This window comes from Arachis hypogaea, chromosome 17, assembly GCF_003086295.3.
Source record: "Arachis hypogaea cultivar Tifrunner chromosome 17, arahy.Tifrunner.gnm2.J5K5, whole genome shotgun sequence".
NCBI classification, from domain to species: domain Eukaryota; kingdom Viridiplantae; phylum Streptophyta; class Magnoliopsida; order Fabales; family Fabaceae; genus Arachis; species Arachis hypogaea.
In genome coordinates, this window is record NC_092052.1 from 12,532,796 (window position 1) to 12,556,588 (window position 23,793).

Consider the following 23,793-nt stretch of genomic DNA (forward strand, 5'->3'; position numbering starts at 1 on the left):
CTTAACACTCCCTAATATTCCTACCACAGAGAACACACAACGCCTTTCAACAAACTCCTCTAGCTCCCACCAAAATGCCTCACATCAAACAGCTCCCTCCACCAATTCTAACCCACCCCGAAGAACCACCAGGACCATTCAACCACCAAGATACCTAAATGACTATGTATGCAACCTTAATACACCCTACCCTATTACCAATTACATAAGCAACCACAGACTCAACCACATCTACCATGCAGCAATCTATCAAGTCAGTACTATACCTGAACCTCAATTTTATCACCAAGCAGTACATCACTATGAGTGGCGGCAGGCAATGAAGGAAGAGCTGGACGCTCTGGAATCCAATCACACTTGGGAGTTGGTTCCTCTACCCCCTAACAAAAAGGCAATCCGTTGTAGATGGGTTTATAAAGCTAAGCTTAAGGCTGATGGCAGTTTGGAAAGATACAAAGCCAGGCTCGTTGCCAAAGGTTACACGCAACAAGCTGGCATTGACTTCAAAGACACATTCAGTCCAGTAGCCAAGGTCTCAACAGTCAGAGTTTTACTCTCCATTGCAGCAGTGAAAAACTAGAATTTCGTGCAATTGGACATAAATAATGCATTTTTAAATGGGAGTTTGGATGAAGAGGTCTACATGGAGATTCCTTTGGGGCATCCAAAACGAAATCAAGGACTTGTATGTCGACTTACTCGATCTCTATATGGCCTTAGACAAGCTTCCTGGCAGTGGTTTAACAAATTCTATTATACTCTCAAACAGCATGGTTTTCGCCAATGCAAGAGTGATTATTCTTTATTCTCTACAGGAGAAGGCTCCTCAATCACCTTTTTACTTGTCTATGTTGATGACATAATCATTGCCGGAGCAAACAATGATATGGTACAACAAATACAGCAAAGGCTTCAATCAGTCTTCAAGTTGAAAATCTTAGGAGATCTCAAATTTTTTCTGGGATTAGAGATTGCAAAATCCAGAAAAGAAATCTCACTTACACAGAGGAAGTATACTTTGTCTCTACTCGAAGACACCAATTTCCTACACTGCAAGCCAGCTTTGATTCCAATGGAAGCAAACATTAAACTGAGGGCCAAAGAAGGTGACAAGGTTGAAGATGCATCAGCCTATCGAAGATTGATTGGCCGATTCATGTATCTCACAATCTCCAGACCATACATAATATTTGCAGTGACAAAACTAGCCCAGTTTATGTCTGACCCAAGAGTTCCACACCTCAATGCAATCCACCAGATCTTAAGATATCTCAAAGCAGCACCGGGTCAAGGCATTTTTTTCTCCTCAAACTCGAAGTTCAACTTGTCAATCTACACTGATGCAGATTGGGGAAGCTGCCTCGATACTAGGAGGTCTACTACTGGCTATTGCACTTTCTTAGGGGATTCCTTAATTTCGTGGAAAAGCAAGAAGCAACCTGTTGTATCAAGAAGCTCAACAGAGGCCGAGTACAGGGCTATGGCCAATGCTGCTTGTGAAGTTGTTTGGCTGACCAATTTACTGAGGTTCATGGATATCACCATTGAGTCTGCCATGCTTTTTTGCGACAATCTTTCAGCTATTCAATTAGCCTCTAATCCAACCTTCCATGAAAGGTCCAAACATGTTGAGATAGATTGTCATTTCATTCGCGAGAAGGTTGAAACCGGGTTCCTCAAGTTAGTGCACATTCCAACCAAACATCAATTAGCCGATATTCTCACCAAGGCCATCTCAAAACCTCAATTCCTTTTCCTCATGTCCAAGTTAGGAACATACAATTTATATGCTCCAACTTGAGGGGGGATATTAGACTCACTTGTACTTACAAATTAATTATGTAAAATTAGATTAGTTACAGTAGTTAGTTACAAAACGCTAATTTTCTACTCTTCCATCCCCTGTATATAAAACCTAACATTTCTCATTCATTACTTGATGAAATGAAATCATTTTTCCATTCTCTGAAATTACTGGTTTAACAATATGAGATATGAAAAAGGCATAAGCTGAAACTCAAGAACATTAGAGTTTGGAGATGTCTTATATGTGTTAAGAAATTGCACAACAATATAATTGATATTAGGTCCAATAAATGAGATTTATTGGTTACCCTAAAAATTAATAAGATCATTTTTATCACCCTTCCTATGACAAAGTGTTTGTGATAAGAGGTTGAACTCTTTTTTAGAAAAGGGATTCCCTCCCAAAGAAAGATAAGGTGAACAAATAGAACTCCATGAAGTTCAAGACAATCTAAAGTTTGATTTGTGTAGTCAAGGAAAACTTTGTATCTACAAAGAAAAAGTGGGAGTACACTTACTTTTATTATAATTGTTTACTACTCAATAGAGGATATACTTTCTTCTGAAAGTATAAAAGGTTTGATCGACAAACTAACTTTTCGAAAAAGTAGCCGATTTGTATAATGATGCAATTCTATAAAGATAGATCTAATGGTTACTTAGAATTTTTTTTAATAATCATGTTCAATAAGGATTGTCCTTAAAATAAAATTATGCACTATTGTAGTGAGAGATTTTATGTTTTGAGAAAATGTGATATTTATTATGCACTAGGAGTATTTTGTAAAAAGTCAAGCACATATGCTCAAAAGTTAAGGTATTTAAGGTCAAAAGAGTTTTGATAAACACAAATGTGCATTAAAAATTATACACATGATTGATTGGCTCTAGTTCAAGTGGGAGATTATTGTGATAATAGTATGCCCAAGATCCAATCTATCATGATTGGCTTTCGTGCAAATGGGAGATTGTTGGGAATAAGGAGTATGACCACAATCCAATCAATCATGTGTCGAATAATTTGTTATTTTTATTATATTAAAATGTTAATATAATAAAGTCCTTGATTAAATTTAGAGATTTATCATTGTGATAGGGACCATAATATTGAGAGATAAATCTTTTATAATTTAATCTAAATTGTTCCTGGTCATAGGATTATTAAAAAGGACATTAATAATTCGGAAAGATCAATATATATATATATATATATATATATATATATATATATATATATATATATATATATGAGGTTTAATTACTCTGCAGGTCCCTATAGTTTCACCGAATTTTCAATTAGGTCCCTATACTTTTTTTCTTTTCAATTGGGTCCCTATACCTTAATTTTTTTTTTCAATTAAGTCCCTACCGTCAGTATAACGTTTGAGATAACAGAATATTCTTGATAAAAAAAGAATATTCTTACCATTTAGCTGTAGTGGCTCGGTGACCTTATCTGAATTTTTCCCACATCCCCAAAGAACCCCTCGCATTTCATTCCTAAGAAAAAAAGAAACCCTAAGTTGCTTTGTCTCCTGCGTCTCCTGCGTTCGTCGTCGGCGTGTGTGGTTGCCATCGAATGCAACGGACGGTTGCTGGTGTGCTCTCCGTCGCCTCCCCTCTGCGCTGGGCCCATCTGTGTGGTTGTTGTCGGAGGTCTTCTCCACTGTTTGGCCGGCCAAGTCGTCTTCGTTCCCTCGCGGTGAAGGCCCTCGCTTGGAGTCACCGCGCCGCACCTTGCCAAGCCTCCGAGCGCCTGGCCTCCCGTCCTCGCGTTGTGCCTCTGCTCCATCTCCCTGCACTCTAACTTTCTACAAGTAAGTGACAAAGAAAGAAGCCTCCTTTTTTCAGTTTTAATAGTTGATGTTTATGTTATTTTTTTTAAAAAAAATATGGCATTGTTTGACTGTTGTTGCTGTGATGGTGCTCCTATAGATAGATTCTGCTTCTGTTTTCCTGTAAATGGATTCTGCTTTTAATGGGGGTTTGTGAAAGTTTGATTTACAATAGTTTAATTTTGTGAAGATGTATAAATCGACGGTTCCTTTTTCATGTTTTGGGTTACGGAATTAAGCAAGATACGAAGATGCATCGCAAGATTTGAGTTGGAGATTTATGTTATGATAGTTTCCATGTTCAAATAATAAATTGTGTTGATGGTTTCACAATCATTGCCTTGATTCTTTTCCATATTTTGGATGTATGCTGAGTTGGGATGACTTCAATTCTGAACCTATTTTTCAAATTATATGTTTGAATTTTGTTTATTCTTGAATGTTGATTGTTGTGACTGTGATGATGTTGCTTTAAATGGATTGTGTTTCTATTTTTAATACCTGTAGTGATGGGGACTTGGATTTCACCATAGATATACATCATGGTTTTGTGAACTAGCTTGGTATTTGATGCAAAATGAGCACATCAGTCATTTAATTTACTCATTCAATAAAAGGAGTAAAAGAATTACTATAGTTAGTCCATGATATTTTAATTTGTTGTGCGTTGAAGGAGATTTATCATTTTCTAGAGTTGTATTCTCGGATCTGGACATTCATGTTACTCAAAAGCACATAATTCTTACAAATTAGAGATGCATTTTTTATCCATTTTTTTTTCAAGTTGGTTTTGGAGTGTGGAGCTGTTCAATCAGATGCTTTAAAAGTCAATCCCCTTGCCACTTTAGAGAGGGTAAAGAAACATAATAGTTATTTTAAATCATTGCTGCACTGACTTGTATCCCTGCATCAATTCTCTGGTATGAGTTTAATAGTGGATCCGTTGCACATATTTTGCAATTTCTTCAAAGTAGTGGTACTGATATTTTGAATCAAGGACAGGATACCAAATATGTAAAATTCTTGATTCTTGCATTGAGTTTAGTTTTGGAGTTTCATAAAGCAAAGGAAAGAGCTGTTGAATATGGTAATAAAGCCAGAACTGATGTAGCAAATGCCTTTTCTGAAATAGTTGATGGTTTAATTCTAATAGTTGATGGTCATAGTTTATGTAAAAAATCGGTGACTATATTATTCCAAATTATACATCATGCGACAAAAACTAACTTGTATTACTGCTTGTTTAGGATTCTTCTTTACAACATCAGGAGGTTTGAGCAGTTTTGAGCATCCACTTAATGAGGTGAAGCCTGTCCCAAGAGTTGACAGTTCTGTCCATTCAATGGACCAGCAACTCTTAAAATTGGAATGAAAAACATACCTTCTGAGAATATCTGTTTATGCTAGAGCAAACAGCCTTTAGGGATTTCTTTCTGATGGTTCTTGTTACCATAAGAAAAATTCATTTCTTCAATATACTTGATGTATATTTTTGAGTTTTTGTCAGTCAAATTGGTTCTCTTATTTGAGGAACTATATAGAACTCAGTTTTTGTAAACAATTTTAGTTATTATTCTATCAATGGTTCTTGTTACCATATGGCATATGCAAGTTCTTTCATTATGTTGGTCATAATAAATACTTGAGTGATGAAAATTAAATTTTGTATTATACTTATTACTACTATTTCTATTTTATTTTATTCATTACTTTTTTTTTTGTATATATTCTTAAGATAAGGTATTTTAAAAGTCAAAAAAATAAAGAGAAGGTATTTTTGGTACAATTTGTATATAAATAAGAAAAATAATGATAGTGATAAAATAAAAGGGATTATAGGAATATTTTTCATGTAGTAGAATCATTAAATAGGGATTATAGGAATACCTTTCATTGAATATTTATAATTTTTTAAATTTTCAATTAGGTCTCTATACTTTTTTTTTTCTTTTCAATTAGGTCCCTAGGGGTATACATGTGGTTTATCACTTAGCCACCAAAAGCTCAACTTCAATCACTCCAAATTACTAATTCAACATGAATTTTAATCTAATCCCATACAATTCACCACAATCAATACTAGGGTTCACAAATTCAATAAACCACAAGAGTTTAGAGTTTTCTTACCTTACCCACTGCATATAGGGATGAAATCCGGTAATAGCTCATACTAGAGTACTTCCTAAATCATCAAAATCATAAAATCTCTTAACACACAAAACCTAAATTCGCAAAAATGAGGAGAAGGGAGAAATGGGCAAAAAATTCAGAATTTCTTACCACTTTATTCAAATAGATTCAAAGAGCTCGACGAGACAAATGCGTGATTACACACGGTGTGACGATTGGAGCTCCGAAGAGAATGTTATGACCAAGAGAAGAAGAAGGTGAATAATGTTAAATGGGAGTTTCTTCTCCTCTTCACTTCAGTGCCTCTCTCCCTCTCCTTTCTAAGTAATGAGGCTGAATGCCTCTTATTTGGGAATATATACATATATATATAGATACATATATATATATATATATATATATATATATATATATATATATATATATATATATATATGATGGATTTAGGCCTAACTTAGATCCGGTTGAATTTTTGGTTCGTTTGACCAAACTTTGGGTCAAAATCTTTAAAATAATTGTCTAATTTTTTATTCTAAATTATTTTTATCATTTTAATTTATAAAATTCAATTTTTTAAATTTATTTACCATTAATTAAATTTTCTCACTCACAAAGTCGGACAGATTTAAGTCGGTATGCGTTATTTCGCGATTAATTAGATTTTGATAGTAAATTTTATTTTCTCCACCAAATTTTTTGAATTTAATATTTTATTATTTTCAATCAATCCCGAACAATTAAATTATTTTTATTTTTATTTTATTTTAATTAAATGGCTTATTGATTTTCCAGTTTTTACAAAAGTATGGAGAAATAGAGGGGGGAGCTCGGCAATAGACGCGGAAGCACGACGAATAAAGGCATTGCGATGACGCAGGAGAAGCGCGGCGGACGACGGTGGCTGGACTGGTTGAAGACGGCGACGAGATGGAAGAACAGAGGCTGCTGCGTTGAGAGAGAGGCGAGAGGGCTCAGGGAAGTTAGGGCATTTTCGATTTTTTTCGTGATTGTTAAAACGGTGTCGTATACCTCTTGTTTTCAAAACCATGTTGAGTCCCAGTTTGATCGAATCCAACAATTTTTGGCCGGTTTGTCGATTTAAGACCCATTTTTAAAAAAGACGGTTTTTTTATTGCCGAGTCATTGTAACTACCGATTTTCAGTTTGACTGGTCTGACCGGCCGATTCGAACTAATTTTTGGAGCCTTATGTAGAAGTAAACCAATAAAGGATTATGATACAAAGTTGATCTTAATATTTTTCATTTTACATACTTCTTAACAAAAGAAAATTCACAATATTACAAAAAAAGAGTAAATATTATTACTTCAAAAATTATATTACTTTTTAAGGGTTTTGTTAAGTGTGTCTTAATAGTGTAATTTAAAGATATTATAAATTCAATGTTTATATAAAATATATAAATTAAATAAACTATCATTTATATCTATAAATATTTAAAGTACTGATAATGTTGCTCATAAAAAAATAAAATTAATATTATAGCTATGAAAAATGAATTTTAATAAATAAAATTATCTAAATCCAACAATATCATCTAAAATTTTTAAAATATCCTCTTTTAGTTTAATCTAATCTAATCTGAAACTTTAATCCATTATTTTTTATGTTTGTATTGTAATTGAACTACTGTTTGTAGCTATAGATAGGGGTGGACCAAAAAAATGGCGGTGGTCAAGGGTTAAGAATTAGAGTAGAATTGGATTAGAATTTAGTCTTAAAAAAATTTATCCATTGAAATCTATTTTTTATTTTTTTATTTTATTTTATTTTCAAAAATAAGGAGACTCGAACTTGTAATTTTAGGCTGCGTTTATTTACAAAGACAAGACACTGAGACATAGACACTGAGACACAAAATTATGTTTGACAGAAAAGACATGGACAGAGACAGTGTGTCCAAAGACACTGAATTAGTGTATTTTGTGTCCATCCTGACAAGAAGGACACGGGGACACTAACAAGGAACACAACTTATTTTTCATTCTTTTTTATTATTTTTGTTAATTTTTCATAATTATATTTTTTTATTATTATATTTTTCATCTCAAATTTTTTGAATGAAAAAAAATGAGAATAAATTAGATTTTCATAATTTGTTCTAGTTTATCACCAAACAGAATACAAGAACATAAAATTTTGTGTCTCTATCCATCATTAGCGAAATTTATTTTTTATGAATACAAGGTTAGTTTTATTTTTTATCATTAGAATTATCAACATTTTAAACATTCATAAATACAAATGAATAGTATATTCATATGAATTTTTAAAGTTTTCTATATAAGTATTAATAAAAACAAGACTACCTATTATTTTCTTAACTAATATTCTTAGAAAGCATTTGAATGAATCTTCCTTTTAGTTTTAAACTTTTAATTTGATTAGATTTTGCCATAAATATATTTGTATAATTCAAGTGAAAAAAAGGACAGGAATTAGTGAAAGCATGGTCAACTATAAAATATAAAGAGATATTCTCCACATTCAAGTAATGTTGGTATCCAAACTCATCCAAGTAATTTTAGACCACACGCTTTTTTCATTTTTCTTCTCACCTCACGCTTCTTCTCTTCTTTTTCTTCTCTTCTCCGCGCGCTTCTTCGTCTTCTCCCGCTTCTTCTTACGCTCGTTTACGAACGGAGCGTCTTCTTCTTCGTCTTCTTCTTCACGTTCCTCCTCTTCTTCATTCTCCTCTTTCCTTTTCGTGTTCCTTCTTCTTCACGTGTTTTCTCCTTATCGTCATTCTTTTGTTGTTGTTGCTGCTGTATTTTTTTGTCTTTTCCTCCTTCTCTCTCTGATGAAGAAGCAGTAGAAAGTGAGGAGGAAGAGTTTTGAATTGTGCAGAACATAAATGAACCGAACATGTTATTATGGTAAAACAATTGTATAGTACTAAATTAATGGAACATTATCCATTATATAAATTCAAATTCGAACAGCTTTCTGCATAATGAACCGAACACGTACTCATGGTGAAACAATTGTATAGTATTGAGTGAACAAAACATAATCCATTATATAAAATCAAATTCAAACAGCTTTCTGCATAATGAACCGAACACAGTACTCATGGTGAAGCAATTGTATAGTATTGAGTGAATGAAACATAATCCATTATATAAAATCAAATTCGAACAGCTTTCTGCATAATGAACCGAACACGTACTCATGGTGAAACAATTGTATAGTATTGAGTGAACGAAACATAATCCATTATATAAAATCAAATTCGAACAGCTTTTTACATAATGAACCGAACACGCACTCATGGTGAAACAATTGTATAGTACTGACTGAACGAAACATAATCCATTATATAAAATCAAATTTGAAACACCTCTATCTACAATTTAGAGATTATCAATTCAATTCAATTCAGAACACCTGCGTCCATTCAATTCAATTTAGCAATTGCAGTCTATTCAATTCAATTGAAAAAATAATATTTGTGTTGTTGGTGATGACGATAATGAAGGAGGAGAAGAAGAAGAATCTGCGTGCGTGAAGAAGAAGAAGGAGGAGGAGGAGGTATACGTGAATTTGAAAGAAGAAGAAGATGGCGTATGCGTGTATTTGAAAGAATAAGAAGAAGAAGAAGCGCGGGGGAGGAGAAGAAAATAAAGCGCGTGTAATGACGCTTTTTTAATGAGAGTTGTTTTTGTTGGTATTGAACCTACTTGGATAAAACTTGGATAGAAAAATGCTTGGATGTGTAGCATAACCCAAATATAAACTCCGAAGCCCCAAAAGCAACTTCAGTACCCCACTTCGCTCATTTCCGTAGTTTTAAAAATCGAACTGGACTGACCGGTTTAACTAAATTAATTAAAAATCGGTCACTAAATTAATTCGGTTAATTTCATGAATTGTCTAGTGAAAACCAGCCAAAGAATCGGTTGAACCCATAGTTAACTGATAAACCAATAGAACCGGACAGTTTTTTTTTTTTTTTTTAAGTTTTCGTTTTATGCGTTAAAAGAAAAAAACACAAGAAACCCTAAAATCTAATACAGCACCAACCCCAAACCCCTCCTCTCTGAAACTGAAGGGAAATTTAGCCCCCCAGCCCCGCAGCCCTGCTCGTTGTCGTCGCCACTCTTCTTCGCTGGGTATAGGCGTCGCCTGGGGAATCTCCGTCGCCGTCTCCTCTGTTCGAGCTCTCTCTCTGTGTTCGCCGGTGTCGCCTTCTTCTCTGTCGTCGCCGTCACTCCCCTTCCTCTTTCCGAGCTCACTCTGTCACCCCCGTTCCTCCCTTGGCGTCTCACCGGTAGGTCACGTCTTCTTCTGTTTCATCTTTATTTTCTAGTTAATTTTTAAGATTCTGAGCTGAGTTTGTGTTCAGAAATTGAATTCTAAAGTTATTGTTGTTGTGATTCTGAAGTTATTGTTGCCATGAAGTTTTTTAGTTGTTGCAGTTGGTTCTGTTGTTGCTGAATGCTACTTCACTGTAATTACTAATTTGCAATCATATAATTTCTGTTGTTACTGATTTTAGATCTAAAATTGTGGTTGATGATTGCTGAATTGTTGCTGAATTGTCACTGTATTCTTGGTGTTGATTGAATCATTGAATGATTAGTTCACTGCTGGTTTTGTTGGTTAATTTTTGGAAAAAGATTGTTAATCTTTGTTAAAATTGTGTCAAAATTTTGCTAAAATTGTGATCAGTTGAAAATCCTGTTAATCTTTATTAAAATTATGCTGAAAATTTTGTTAAAAGTTTTTCAGAGTTTCTATTTGTTCATTATGATCGGTCTTTTCTTTCCTGCCATCATTACTAGCACGATCCAAGCAGCTTCAGAATTACAATCGTTGGTTTAAGTTTCAGTTGCTTTGAAAGTTGTGGCCACATTTGATTCATCTTAGTTGGTGCTATTTATGTTGATAATAAGCACCATTATTACACCATTGCTTTTTGCATACAAGGTTCTACTACAGTCAACTTAAAGATATGGTTTCTGCTGCATTTTACAATGATTTATTTCTCATACTGAAAGTTTAGTCCTTATATTTTGTTTAAATATGTATTTTCTGCTAGAAGTTGTAAGATATCATTCTCAAGAGCTATTTGTACGTGCTTTAAGGAAAATTTCCTATAATTCTTAAAGGTTTATATGGGATATCTTTGTGGCATCAATACATTTCCTTGCATCTGATATAAATTATTGTGTTTTGTTTGGAACAGGTATTGGGATATCTTCATTTATTGTGTTTTAATTAAACCGGTTGAACCAGTGAACAGTTACCTTACCTGTTCATTGACCGGTTCGGTTCTCGCAACCTTGCTCATTTCCCTGCTCAGTGCTCACCCACGCAAACGAAACAACTTAAAGGCTATCCATTGTGACTATTATATTATTAATTATTTAATATTTAATATTCCCCGGCAACCACAACCACCACCACCATCGCCGCCGCTGCCATGGACTTCACTCCGCCGCCGATCGAAGACGGTTTCACGGCGGAGAAGCTATTCAACCAGGGCTTCTCCTACACCTACGACGACGTCATCTTCCTCCCTCACTACATCGACTTTCCGGTCGAGGCCGTCGATCTCTCCTCCCGCATCTCCCGCAACGTCCCTCTCTCCGTCCCATTCATTGCTTCTCCGATGGACACCGTTTCGGAGTCCGCCATGGCCGCTGCCATGGCCTCTCTCGGTGCCATCGCTATTATCCACTCCAACATCTCCCCCGCCACCCAGGCCGCCGTCATCTGCTCCGCCAAGTCCTGCCGCGTTCCCATCCTCTCCCACCCTGTCTTCCTCCCTCCCTCAGCTTACATTGACTCCCCTGACAACTTTGCCGATTCTCCCTTCATCCTTGTCAGAGTCTGGCAACTCTAAGTCCAAGCTACTCGGCTACGTGTCAAAAGAAGACTACATGAATCAAAGCGACAAGAGCTTGAAAGTCCGCGATTACATGGCTCCCTCGACACCTATTACGGTGCCCTGGAGCCATGACTTGAAGGCAAGGACGAATACTTTGCTCTCGTTAAATAAAATCTTTTGGTGTTGTCTTTCTTTATATTATCTAAGTTTTTCTGCCTCCCATACTTTTTGAAGGAAATTGACAAGGTCTTGGAGGAGAAGAAGGCGAATTTCGTTGGGCTGGTGAAGGACAACGAGGTGGTTGATGTGGTTACCAAGGATGATGTTGAGAAGGTTAAAGGGTACCCAAAGCTGGCAGGGCCAGGGTCGTTGGGTGCCGACGGGGAATGGATGGTTGGGGCGGCGATAGGGACGAGGGAGCAAGACAAGGAAAGGTTGGAGCACTTGGTGAAGGCTGGGGTGAATGTGGTGATTCTTGACAGCTCACAGGGTAATTCTAGTTACCAATTGTAGATGATCAAGTATGTGAAGAAGGTGTACCCGGAACTGGATGTGGTTGGTGGGAACGTGGTCACTATGTACCAGGCTGAGAATCTGATCCAAGCTGGTGTTGATGGATTGAGGGTTGCTATGGGGTCTTGTTCAATTTGCACCACACAAGAGGTTTGTGCAGTTGGGCGTGGTCAGGTATGAACGTTATTTTGTTTTATTTTATTTTTCAATTTGGTGTTATCTTTGATCTTTGCTGCCTGTGTTGGTGTTTGTTGATGGCCTGGAGTTTTGAGCTGTTTGTTAGATATGAGCTTAGATTGTGATAAATTTGGATAGTTGTTACCTTTTGAGAAGGTTTGGTTCAGTGATTAGGTTGAGCTTAATTGCAGAAGAGGTCTTACTACTCAGTTGTAAGGATTGTACAGTATTAACTTATTCAATGATTAGAATTGCATTTTGTTTGAACAGTGTTGACTTATTGAATAGTATTCAGTGATTGGGATTGCATTTTGCTTTAGATGGTGATGTTTTTCTTATGGAATGACGAAGTTTAAGTAGTTTTGACTTTGTATAGATTGTTAATATTGCATTTAAGTGTTTGGGAATTTTCAGCCCTGCTTTCTACCCTGTTCTCAATTATATGTTCTGGCTTGCAGGTGCTAAGTTATTAATATTGGCTTCATGCTTTTCAGGCAACTGCAGTTTACAAGGTTGCATCTATTGCTTATAAAAGCGGTGTTCCTGTGATTGCCGATGGTGGCATCTCAAACTCTGGGCATATTGTCAAGGCTTTGTCATTGGGAGCATCTACAGTTATGATGGGAAGCTTCTTAGCTGGTAGCAACGAGGCTCCCGGAGCTTATGAGTATCAGGTATGAATAAAAAACTGGGTCAGGCTCTGCAACAATAGTTGTGATATAATGTGGATCAGTGTGATGATAAAAGAAAATTTACTGCTTAGAAAAAAGATGAAATTGTAAGAGCATCAAAACTCTATGCTCAGAGGAAAAATATTTTTATATATTTATTTGTTTTTGTATTTAGCGTTGACACTGAAATGGTAGATGAATAATTGGGAAGAAACTTTGGGGGTAATTCATGATTAATATTTGTTTCAAGTCCTTGGTGTACTTGAAGTGAAAAGATTGCAATGTTTTCGATATTTGACTTGGCCATTCTAGTTCTAACAAATAAAATCTTGAGCTATTCTTCTTCCTTGCCTTTGGTTAATATGCATAATTGATTTTTACTTCACCAGAATGGTCAACGAGTCAAGAAGTATAGAGGAATGGGTTCACTAGAAGCTATGACTAAAGGAAGTGATCAAAGATATTTGGGTGACACTGCAAAACTAAAAAGTTGCTCAGGGCGTTGTTGGAGCTGTTAAAGATAAGGGTTCTGTTTTGAAGTTCCTACCATACACCATGCAAGCTGTCAAGCAAGGGTTTCAAGATATCGGTGCCAACTCTCTGCAGTCTGCTCATGACCTCCTCAGATCCAAGGTGTTAAGGCTAGAGGTACGGTTATCGTTTCTTGTTATCTTCATCATTTCTGCACTAAATACACTAGTTCCTATTTTCTCAACCATTTACCCTTGAACTGTAGTTCTCTACAGGGGTTTTTCATTTTTAATTATTTTTATTGTTTTCAAACCAAACAAAGGGAAAAGGAGTAAAAAACATTTGTGTTAAATTTTTGTATTTTCCTAGAACACATTTAATGCATGTTTTGAGATTATTCCCTACGGCATTTTTAGATTCGTACAACTTCCTAACATCATAGATTGAAATGAGTGGTTTGTAAATGTGTTCCAGAAGCAGGCAATTATTTTACCTCATATTTTAGGTTTTGTTCTCTTTCTGTTCGGAAGAGTTGTTCCCATACAAGTTAGGATTCAAAAAATACTAGTGTTTTCTATACGAACATGCATCTTGAATTGAAAATCACAAGAGGAGAAAAGCACTATCTGAAAACACACTTTAAATTGTGTAAGGGGAATCAGATGTGTTTGCCTGCAATTGCAACCTCGTTGTCATGGAATTAACTCAGGCAAACAATAAAATATGGTTTATGTTAATATTATCGTTAAGATTGGTATTATAAATTTTATAAGCTTTTTCTGAACTAATGTTTTTCTGAAATACTTCCCAAGACCAAAGGGGGGGATTTACTCAAATTTGTTTCTTAATACTTGGTATGCTCTGTTCAGGTCCGGACTGGAGCAGCGCAGGTTGAAGGTGGAATCCATGGTCTGGTTTCTTATGAAAAGAAATACTTTTGAAGTATGAAACCATCCAAAATGGTTGTAAGTCGTGGTAGAAATTATTGTTGTACGTTTAAAAAAGGGCATAAAATGTTACTCGGGCAGTCGCAAGTTGCTGCCAATGATGTTATTAGAAATCGAAACATTGTGGATGATGGTGGCCACACCATGATTTTATGGGATTAATCCGAGTTATTTTTAAATTTTTCTTCGGGTTTTAATTCCGTCATTGTTGTCTTGTATTTTAAATAGATGTTTTAGACTTTTAGTTGGTTATCTTTTTTGTGCTAATCAATACTTCCGGAGTACTATTTGAGGTTTCAAGGGAAATTTTCTTGTTATCTTCAATTCATTAGGTTTACATATATATTTTTTTTAAATAAAACTTCTCATATTGAAATTTTATCAGTGACCAAAAAGAGTCATTTTAATAAGCTAAGTAAAATAGAATGGCATGTTTTAGACTCTTAGTTGTCTGGCCAAACGGGTCGAAAGGCAACGAAATGGATATCTTTATTTGTGATATTTTGTATTTCTTTAATATATGACTATTGAACTTGATGGGGTGCGTTTCTTATACTTGCATGTTATTATAGTAGATAAAAATATGAAAACAAAACAAAAGCAATGAACAATCGTGAATTACAATGAAATATGCAGTGATTTTTTAAGAAAACTATTCATGAAAAATGTTACAAAACAATACAAACAATCTTGTCTAATACATCACTGACCCATTAGAAAATAAGGGGAAAATGAGTAATAACCATGGTAAAATACAACTATTGTCTATTGAGATTGTTTACTTCATTAAGTAGCAGAGACATTTAAAGTTTATGCATTATTAGTGATGTTGAGTGATGAGTTCAAGTGAGTATGTAGAGAAAATCTAAAGAAAAAAATGAGTTAGAGTACTTTTGAGTCCTGAAATTAAGCATTTCTATTTTTTCTTCACTTTGAAATACCAATAAAGGGAATAGTTAAAATGTATTTTAGGAACATTAACTTAGTGTTTCTTTTTATTTCAAAAACAAGCAACTGTTTTAAATGACAACAACAACAAAATAACAAGTATCGTAAAAACGTTCCTGGTAATGTACTATTAATAAATCATCAAAAAAGGCCTTTCATCGCAAAAACGTTTCTGGCAATATTTTATTAATACACGTTTCTGGTACTATGTAAACCTTTATAATTTCATCACATTTTTAATTCAATTTATAAAATTTAAATAAAAATAAATACTATTTTGGTCATAGTTATCAAAATCGAATCAGTAATTAATCCGGCTAAGTTTATTGGATTATTAGATCAATGGTTCATCCGGTAGGTCACTAATTGAATCGTTTGATCCAATAATAATTAAATAAATATATAAAGTTGTTATAAAATTAAAATTTACAAAATGAAAAATACAACATTAATATTAGATAATAAAAAATACTTTACACATTACTTAAATTTAATTAACTTATATATAAATTTGTAATTTAACCAATGATTTTAGAGTAAAAGAAAGAACCTGAGAAAGAGATTGAACTAGTAAGGTTAAATCAACAAAGAAAAAATAAATTTAAAAAGGATCAAAGCAAGTAAAACAGAACAAAAATAAATAAATAAAATAAAATAGAAGTGGCGGTAGCTGACTTTTAAAAGGAAGCTTTGGCTTTTTAGTTTTTTTACTTTTTTACACTTGCTTGTTATACAATATATTATAGGAAGAGTTTTAAGTGTACCGAAAATATCAGTGTTCTAGTTATTTTAACCGTTGATTTTAATTAATATATATTATATATATTTTTTATAATTCAGATCAATGGTTAAAACAACTGGAGAAAGTTTTTGAAGCAAGCAGTAGTAATAGTGCTGGTGAGCAGGAGTCAAGTAATCCGAACGTTGCAGTCTTTTTAGTTAGTGCTTTGGAAGTTTCCATGCAAATGGATCTTTCAGTGCCCGGTTTCCACAATGCATTGCCCTTCATAGCTGCATTAGGAGACATTAGATAGACTCCGGTGATAGACTAAGAGAGTTAGTTAGGTAGTACACAATGAGGATTCCCCGCCTTGCTCACAGTATATGACACGCTAATGATGTCTCCGGAACAGAGGGGTACTTTGGTAGAAGTTTTCTTAAATCCTGAGGAGTATCAGGCTTTCCTTGCAGAACAGTCGATGAAGGAAGATTTTTGCTTCAAAGAATGCTTTCAAGCTAAGCACGGATAGCTTTATTTGACAATTAGTGGAAGTCGGGTATGCCTATTCAACATAAACTAAGGCGCTGGGTAGATCGTAGATTGCCGGGTATGAATTAGATTCTAAGTCGGAGAATGCCAATGAAGAGGGCCTTCTTACAGAATATGCTGTTTTGAAAGTTGCCCATCGGTTAGTGGCAGCTTCTTCTAATTCCTATGATTCTGCAGATTCAAATTCGTATGTTATGTATGATTCAGTGGATGAAAGATCGGATTATTATCTTTAATTAAGCATCTCTTTCATCTTCATTTTCTCTAGTGGTATCTGCTGCTTAAGATTTGACTTTTGCTTCCAAAACCTTTTCGAAACTTCTTGACCCCTATCTTTTCAAAGCTTAGTCTTACCGACAAAATCCGGGAAATAACCTTAAGTAGAAGGACAAGAAAGATCTTTTTTGTTTAATTGATCCGTGGGCCTCTTCAATAGAAGCACTAGAGCGGTGTGATTCAATTCTACTCGTTCTAGATATACATGAAGTATAGAATCGAGGTCGCTGGGATCAATGAAGAATTTTGGATCTTCTGTAACATGAAAACATTTCATTAACTAGAACATGTCATGAACATTTGTTTAGTCTAGAATATTTTTGGAAGTATGATATCCAAATGAGGCGGAAATAACTCGAAGGCCCATTCGTCGTACGGAATGAGTATGACTTGGCTACAAGGGAAAGAAAGCACTTTCCATCGTAGTAAAGTCGGAAAGATGAGACGTTCGACTTACTAGTGAAACTCTACTTTTCATTCTTCACTCTTTCGAAGAGTAATTGTGCTATGAAAGGATTTGGGTCTCTAACGTAGAACCGATATTTTCGATATACTTAAAATTTTTCATATATATATATAATTATTGACACTATGATGGATAAAAACGCATGTGGCTTATTGAAAGGCTTATGCTTTTATAACCTTGGGCACAACAAAGGTACATAGTTTGAAACTTCGAACCTTGCCAGTGGGGTTTTATAAATGGAAAAGTATAGGTAACCAATAACATTTTTGAATAATCTATGAACAATGTGAATTAATAGGGTTAAAAGAGTAAATTAACCTTAAATTTAATTAGTAGCATTAAATTAGGGTGTAGTGTATTTTTATTTGATTGGTGGTTGTTCATATTGTTCAAAATGGTCATTGTTCACCTAGCATTCCCCTTTATAAATTTCACTGGAAAGGACTTTCGCGGTGCACGGTGCAGCCGAAATGGTATTTAATATTAAAATCATCCTTTTTTTTGTGAGTCTCATCCTCTTCATTTATACCCGTCTCCCTCTAGTATGGGTTGTTTTTGAGCCTAAATGTGAGATATTGACTCCTTTGGGGCAGTGTCTGACTTCTATTGGTGCCGAGGTGCCGCCGTCTGAGTTCCTCGTGAGGAAGTGGAGATAGTACCTGCAAGTCTGCAATGTACTACGATACTTAAGTTAGCACGAGTTTTAGCCAGGTTTTTAGTAGATTGGATTCTGAATAAACCTGAGGGTGTCAGTGTATTTATAGTAGAATTGATAACCACCTTTTAGAGTAGTTCCACCTTTGATGGTGGATAACCATTCCCTTTTGTTAGGGAGGTTGTTGAGATCTCCCTTTTAGATTAATAGGAGATATCTTAGGAGTTAGTTACTTATTTAGATAAGTAGAGCTAGACTCATGTCACTATGTCCGACCCCTATGAGGTCAGGTAGGTGTAGATCGGAATGATGTCTGTAGGTTGGGTTTTATTTGTTTTGGGCCTAGCTAAATTGTGGGTCAGTGCATGAACAGTGCCCCTGCTCGAGGTCGAGATTTACGAAGTCGGACTCGAGCAATTAGATGACCAAGTCGAAATGTTGAGTTTTAGAGAAGTTGTTTAGTAGTTTGAGGTCTGAAGCCAGGAAGATCAATTGACTCGACGTGATTTGAATGTTATAATGTTTTGTACAACTCGTTCAGTTCAAGTTGTTTTGAGGATGCATGACTTGTTTTAATACAAATCACCATTCTGAAATTTATTTTTCTTTTGTACAACTCGTTTTATACCGAGTTGTTTTAGAGGTTGTAGATTTGTTGCACGACTTTGTTTTTGGTACAAATCGCTTATTTTAAGACATGATTATTTCTTGATTGAATTTCATGAAACTCATTTAGTTAGAGTTGTTTTGCGGCTTAATGACTTGTTTTAATACAAATCATTTTTGAAACTTATAGTTCTAATTTCATACGACTTTTTTGATATAAATCGTTTATTTCAAAACTTGTAATTATTTTTGAGTATAACCTCGTCTAGCTCGTTCAGTCCGAGTAGTTTTAAGGTTTTATGATTTGTTTCATTTTAAATAGTTTAATTGAAATATAGTTATTTCTTAATCTGATTTCATACAACTCGTTTAAATATGCAAAATACTCAAAATTCACAACAAAGCATGTCTTTTTCTTGCGGTGGTGATGAAAAGTAACAATTTTCTCTTTTAAAACGGCATGGGAAAAAGCAGTGGCAATGGTGATAGGCATGCCAAAACCAAGGCGGCCGAGACAAGTGTAGAAAAAAGAGGATGAAGAAGGATTTGAGAGGCGAGAAAATATTGGCGGCGTGGGGATGAGGAAGAAGGGAAAGGAGAAGAGAGTAATGAAGAAGGAAGTCATAGCGACTCTGATGACGACAGCAACGACGAGCTGATTCTAGTGACGATAATGAGGTTACGATTTGAGGAGGGTAAATGTGCAGAGAAAGAACGAAGGAAAATGCCCTAACTAGTTTCATCAAAGGGGTAGAGTTGGATTTTCAAATTTTGATTGAGGGTATTTTAGAAAAGAAATATCAATAAAGTTTGAGTCCTTGTGTCCAAAACTTTTAGTCCCTTGTGTCTCTACTCTCTGGAGATATGGAAGGGACTGAATTTTTGTGTCTCGAAACTGAAATTTTAATTTCAATCTCTAATCACTAAATATAATATTGAGTTCCAGTCCTTTAATTCCAGTCCCAATACTTCATACCAAACACAGCCTAAAATTACTACACAAACCCCTTAGTAGTATGAATCCTCTAATCTTCTACACTGGCCATTGTACCTATTTACTCAACTAGTTACCGCTTCTTGTTCACATTGTTTCTTAAAGTAAACTCTTTTTCAACTCATTGAAAAATTCTAGATGACTAATACTTTTTTTTCCTTAAAGTGTGTTAGCTCATAATCCAGTGTATTAAGTTAGCCATATTTACTTAAATATATTAATTGAGAGTCCTACACTAAGTTCACATGAAGTATATATATCACAATTCTTCGCATCAATAACAGAATACATACTCCATCTTCTCTTTTAATACTCATTCCTCTAACATGGTATCGGATGATATTTCTCCTTCTTGAACCTTCCGCTCATGCTTCTTGGACTCTTCTACACGCTAAATTTTTTCTGCATCTTTTCCCTAATTTTTGTTTTCCTTTTTCTCCTTCGTTCTTTCCTCTTTTCTTGGCTCACACAATAGATCTTGATGAGATTTGATTACTGCACCATTTTGTAGCTTCAATTTCGATCAACGAATCTTGAAAATAAGCAATTGAGACTCCATGGCTCAACATGTGTCCTCTAGTTCAACAACTCATGTATCACCAACAATTCTTTCAAATACATTAATGGCGTTTGATCTATTTGCCCTCTCCTCCGCTGATAAACCTGGATTGGTTCTTGTCACTCAACACCTCACTAAAGACAATTATCATTTATGGAGTCACGTAATGTAGAAATCCTTGAATGCCAAATGCAAGTTTGGCTTCATCACTAGTTCGATTCTACCACCAGATCCAGTTTCTGAACCAGAGCGTTTCGAAAATTGGCAGTGTGTGAATGATGTAGTGAGCACGTGGATCTTGAACTCGGTCTTGAAAGAAATCGCCACCTCCCTGGTTTACATAGACTCAGCTGCAAAACTGTGGAACGACCTGAAGGAGCGCTTTTAACACGGCAATGGTCCTCGCGTGTTCGAATTGAAATGCAAATTGATGAATTTCCATCAAGGAAACATGTCCTTCTCTCAGTACTTCACTCGAATCAAAGTCTTGTGGGAGGAATTGAATTCTTACAAACCTGCACACTGCAATTGTGGTGATGCTCGAGCAATGCAATAATTTGTATAAGCCGAATATGTGAACTATTTTCTCATGGGTCAAGATGAATCTTTCTCGCAAATTTGTGGTCAGATTCTTCTCATGGAACCCTAATTACAAGTCATCAACAAAGTGATGTCCCTCATCACTCAAGAAGAGAAACACAGAGCTTTTGGAGCCAGCAATAACTCAATTAAAAATCAGGGAGCCTTCTTCACAAGAAACCAGAACCCAATACAAGCTCAAGGTCGCGGTAGAGGCTCCACAAAGAAATATTGACCCCTTTGTGCACATTGTGACATTCTTGGTCATTCGATCGATAAATGCTATAAAATTCATGGTTTTCCACCAAATTATAGAAAAGGGAGAGGAACCAAGAAAACGGTGCATCATGTGGCAACCACTCAACCCACTCAGGAAGATGAAGATCAATTTCCTTCACTTAGTCTGACTTCTTCACAAATTCAACAATTGCTCAACCTACTCAACAATCAAAAGATCCAGGAAATCTCCTCAGTTGGGACCACAGATGTATCCATTCTAGTAGGTATGAACAACACATCCTTGTCAAGGTCAAAATTTTCAAAAGATTCATGGATATTGGACAGTGGAGTCACCATCCATATAGCATATGATTTGTCACTCTTTTCTTCTTTACACATCAAGACATTTCTCAGTTATCTTACCCAATGGTGCTATTTTTCATGCTAATCTCATAGGATCAGTAATCATAAATCCAAATATTACCTTAAAAAATGTGTTATATGTTCCCAATTTTTGTGCCAATCTTCTCTCAGTTTCATCCTTTGGCCAATACATCGCTTACTATTACTATCGGTTCTGATTCATTTACCATTCAGTGCATCAACTCATCGAAGATGATTGGGAAGGGTGAGCTGCACCAAGTACTTTATATCCTAAAGGCCGATTTCCCATCTAATGTGTTGCAGTTATCAACTTCTTCCATGTCTATTCCAAAGTTTGTTAAGCAAGGTTTTGAAAATCGGTTCGAACTGCGAACCGATGGAAATACCGGTTCGGATTAATGTCAAAACCGCCCAATCAAAAGGCCATTGTTGGACTGCCAAATCGGCCAGGAATCGATTGGTAACTGTGAACTGGCCGGTTTTTGAAGTTTCAACAAAACGCCATCGTGTTGTTCACTTTGGAGGCACTAAACGTTCAGACCCTAACCCTAAGCATAACCCAACGTCTCCCAAGTCCCAACCCACCCAACCCAGCACAACGGCGCATCAATCCCTCTCCCTCCCTTCACCCTCGAGCTCGTCATTCCTGTCACCGCCGGCGAGCTGTCTCCGTCACAACCGTCCAGCCACTGGACCGCTCTCGCCGTCGTCGCAAGTTGGAGCTTTATCGTTGATCGTGCAGCTCTCCACCATCATCGTCGTTTCAGCTCTGGAAGCACCATCGCCGGGCTTGCCTCCTGCCTTCATCGCGCACCTCTGTTCCACCGTTGCCGGCATCACGTGGTTCCACAAGTTAGTTATATGAACTAGTTCCCCCTCTGTTTTATGCTTCTACCTTCTAGCTTCTAGGTTTTTTTTAACAATAGTTGTTGAATAATTGTTAATTAATCTGTGAATTTGCATGTTGTTATTGGTTGAATAATTGTTGTTAGATTGGATTATAATATTATATTGTTGTTAGATTCAATTTAGCTGCTGTTATTGCTGCTCTTATAGGTTGCTGCGTTATTTTTATTAGATTGGATTATATTATTATTGGATTGATGGTAATTTTTAGGTATGGATGAGAGTATCAATCAAGAAATACCTAGGAATAATAATGCAAAGAATAATTCTGCTTCGAATCCTGTTACTTTGAATGAAGCTTCTCTTCCTCTTGGATCTAACGATAGTCAGCCACAAACTTCTAATGTTCAGAAGTAAACTGATCCTGCTTTGAGATATGTTGCTTTATAAATAAAAAACAGCAAACTGCATTACCAATGCTTATTTTGTCTAAGTACTTTTAGGAAAGGGGGAATTAATAAAATGAAAAAGCATTTGGCAAGGATATGTGGAGATATGAAGAAGCGTTCTAAAGTCCCTTATGACGTAGAAAAACAAATAGAAGGTTTATTGAAGGAGATTCAGAAAAGTAAAACTAGTAAAAGGAAAGTAAGTTTTAATAAAGAGGATAGTGATGAGATTGATGATGCTATTGACGAATCAATTGTGCAAGAAGAACAATAAACTCCGAGTCAGTTACCAACTAAGCAGGTGATTGGAGGTGATCCGAAAAAGAAAGCAAAAAATATTATTCCTCCTATGTTTGCACCAAGATCAACTCCATGAGGTCAACCAAGTTTGAAAAGTGTGTTTCAAAACAAAAAGGCGCTTCATGAGGTTGATAAGCGAGTGACTAGATGGCTTTCAAATTGTAGGATTCCTTTCAATGCGGTTATGTCACCATTTCTTTATGATATGTTGGATAGTGTTGCTGTCATTAGGCTTGGTTATAAAGGTCCTTCCTATGATAAGTTGAGGGTTCACTTGTTAGCCGATCTCAAAAGGGAGTGTCAAATAGTTGTTGATAGCTATAGGTCTGCTTGAAAAGAAACTGAATGTACCCTCATAGAAGATGGTTGGATAGATCAAAGGCAAATAATGTTAATTAATTTTTTGGTTTATTGTTTGAAAGGGTTGTTCTTTATAAAATCTATAGATGCTTCAATTGTGGTAAAAAAAATGCTTCAAGCTTGTGTAACTTATTTTCGGAGGTGATTGAATGGATTTGGTCTGATAATATTGTAATGTAATGACTGATAATGTGGCAAATTATGTTGCTGCTGGTAGGCTTATCAATAAGAAATTTGAGGATATCCACTGGTTACCTTGTGCTGCTCATTACTTGAATCTTACTCTAAAAGATATGAGCAGCATGCTGCATATTTCTAACCTTGCATCACGTGCTTCGAAGATTATAGTGTTTGTGTATAATCATACGGTGTTCTTGTCCTGGCAAAGACAAAGAACTACTTGAAAGGAGATTGTTCATCCAGGTGCAACTCATTTTTCCCTGTCTTCATCACATTGAAGAGTATCTTTGAGTAAAAA

General features: G+C 35.5%; 3 protein-coding genes across 3 annotated transcripts; all 3 read left to right on the forward strand.

Moving 5' to 3' along the window:
• Positions 1-643: 643 nt before the first annotated feature.
• LOC112762822 (uncharacterized mitochondrial protein AtMg00810-like) lies at positions 644-1,801 on the forward strand. Its single transcript, XM_025808654.1, has one exon. It carries the CDS (start codon positions 644-646, stop codon positions 1,799-1,801), a length of 1,158 nt encoding a protein of 385 aa, XP_025664439.1.
• A 4,838-nt stretch (positions 1,802-6,639) lies between these two features.
• LOC112762823 (uncharacterized) lies at positions 6,640-12,138 on the forward strand. The gene is made up of 4 exons (XM_025808655.2): positions 6,640-6,750; positions 9,911-10,062; positions 10,981-11,764; positions 11,860-12,138. The coding sequence occupies exons 1-4, from the start codon at positions 6,640-6,642 to the stop codon at positions 12,136-12,138; spliced, it is 1,326 nt and encodes a 441-aa protein (XP_025664440.1).
• Positions 12,139-14,587, forward strand: LOC112762824 (inosine-5'-monophosphate dehydrogenase). The gene is given in 5 exon segments (XM_072222437.1): positions 12,139-12,312; positions 12,810-12,989; positions 13,376-13,471; positions 13,473-13,634; positions 14,327-14,587. Coding segments are annotated over 5 exon segments (684 nt in total). The 3' UTR covers positions 14,399-14,587.
• The last annotated feature ends 9,206 nt before the right edge of the window (positions 14,588-23,793 follow it).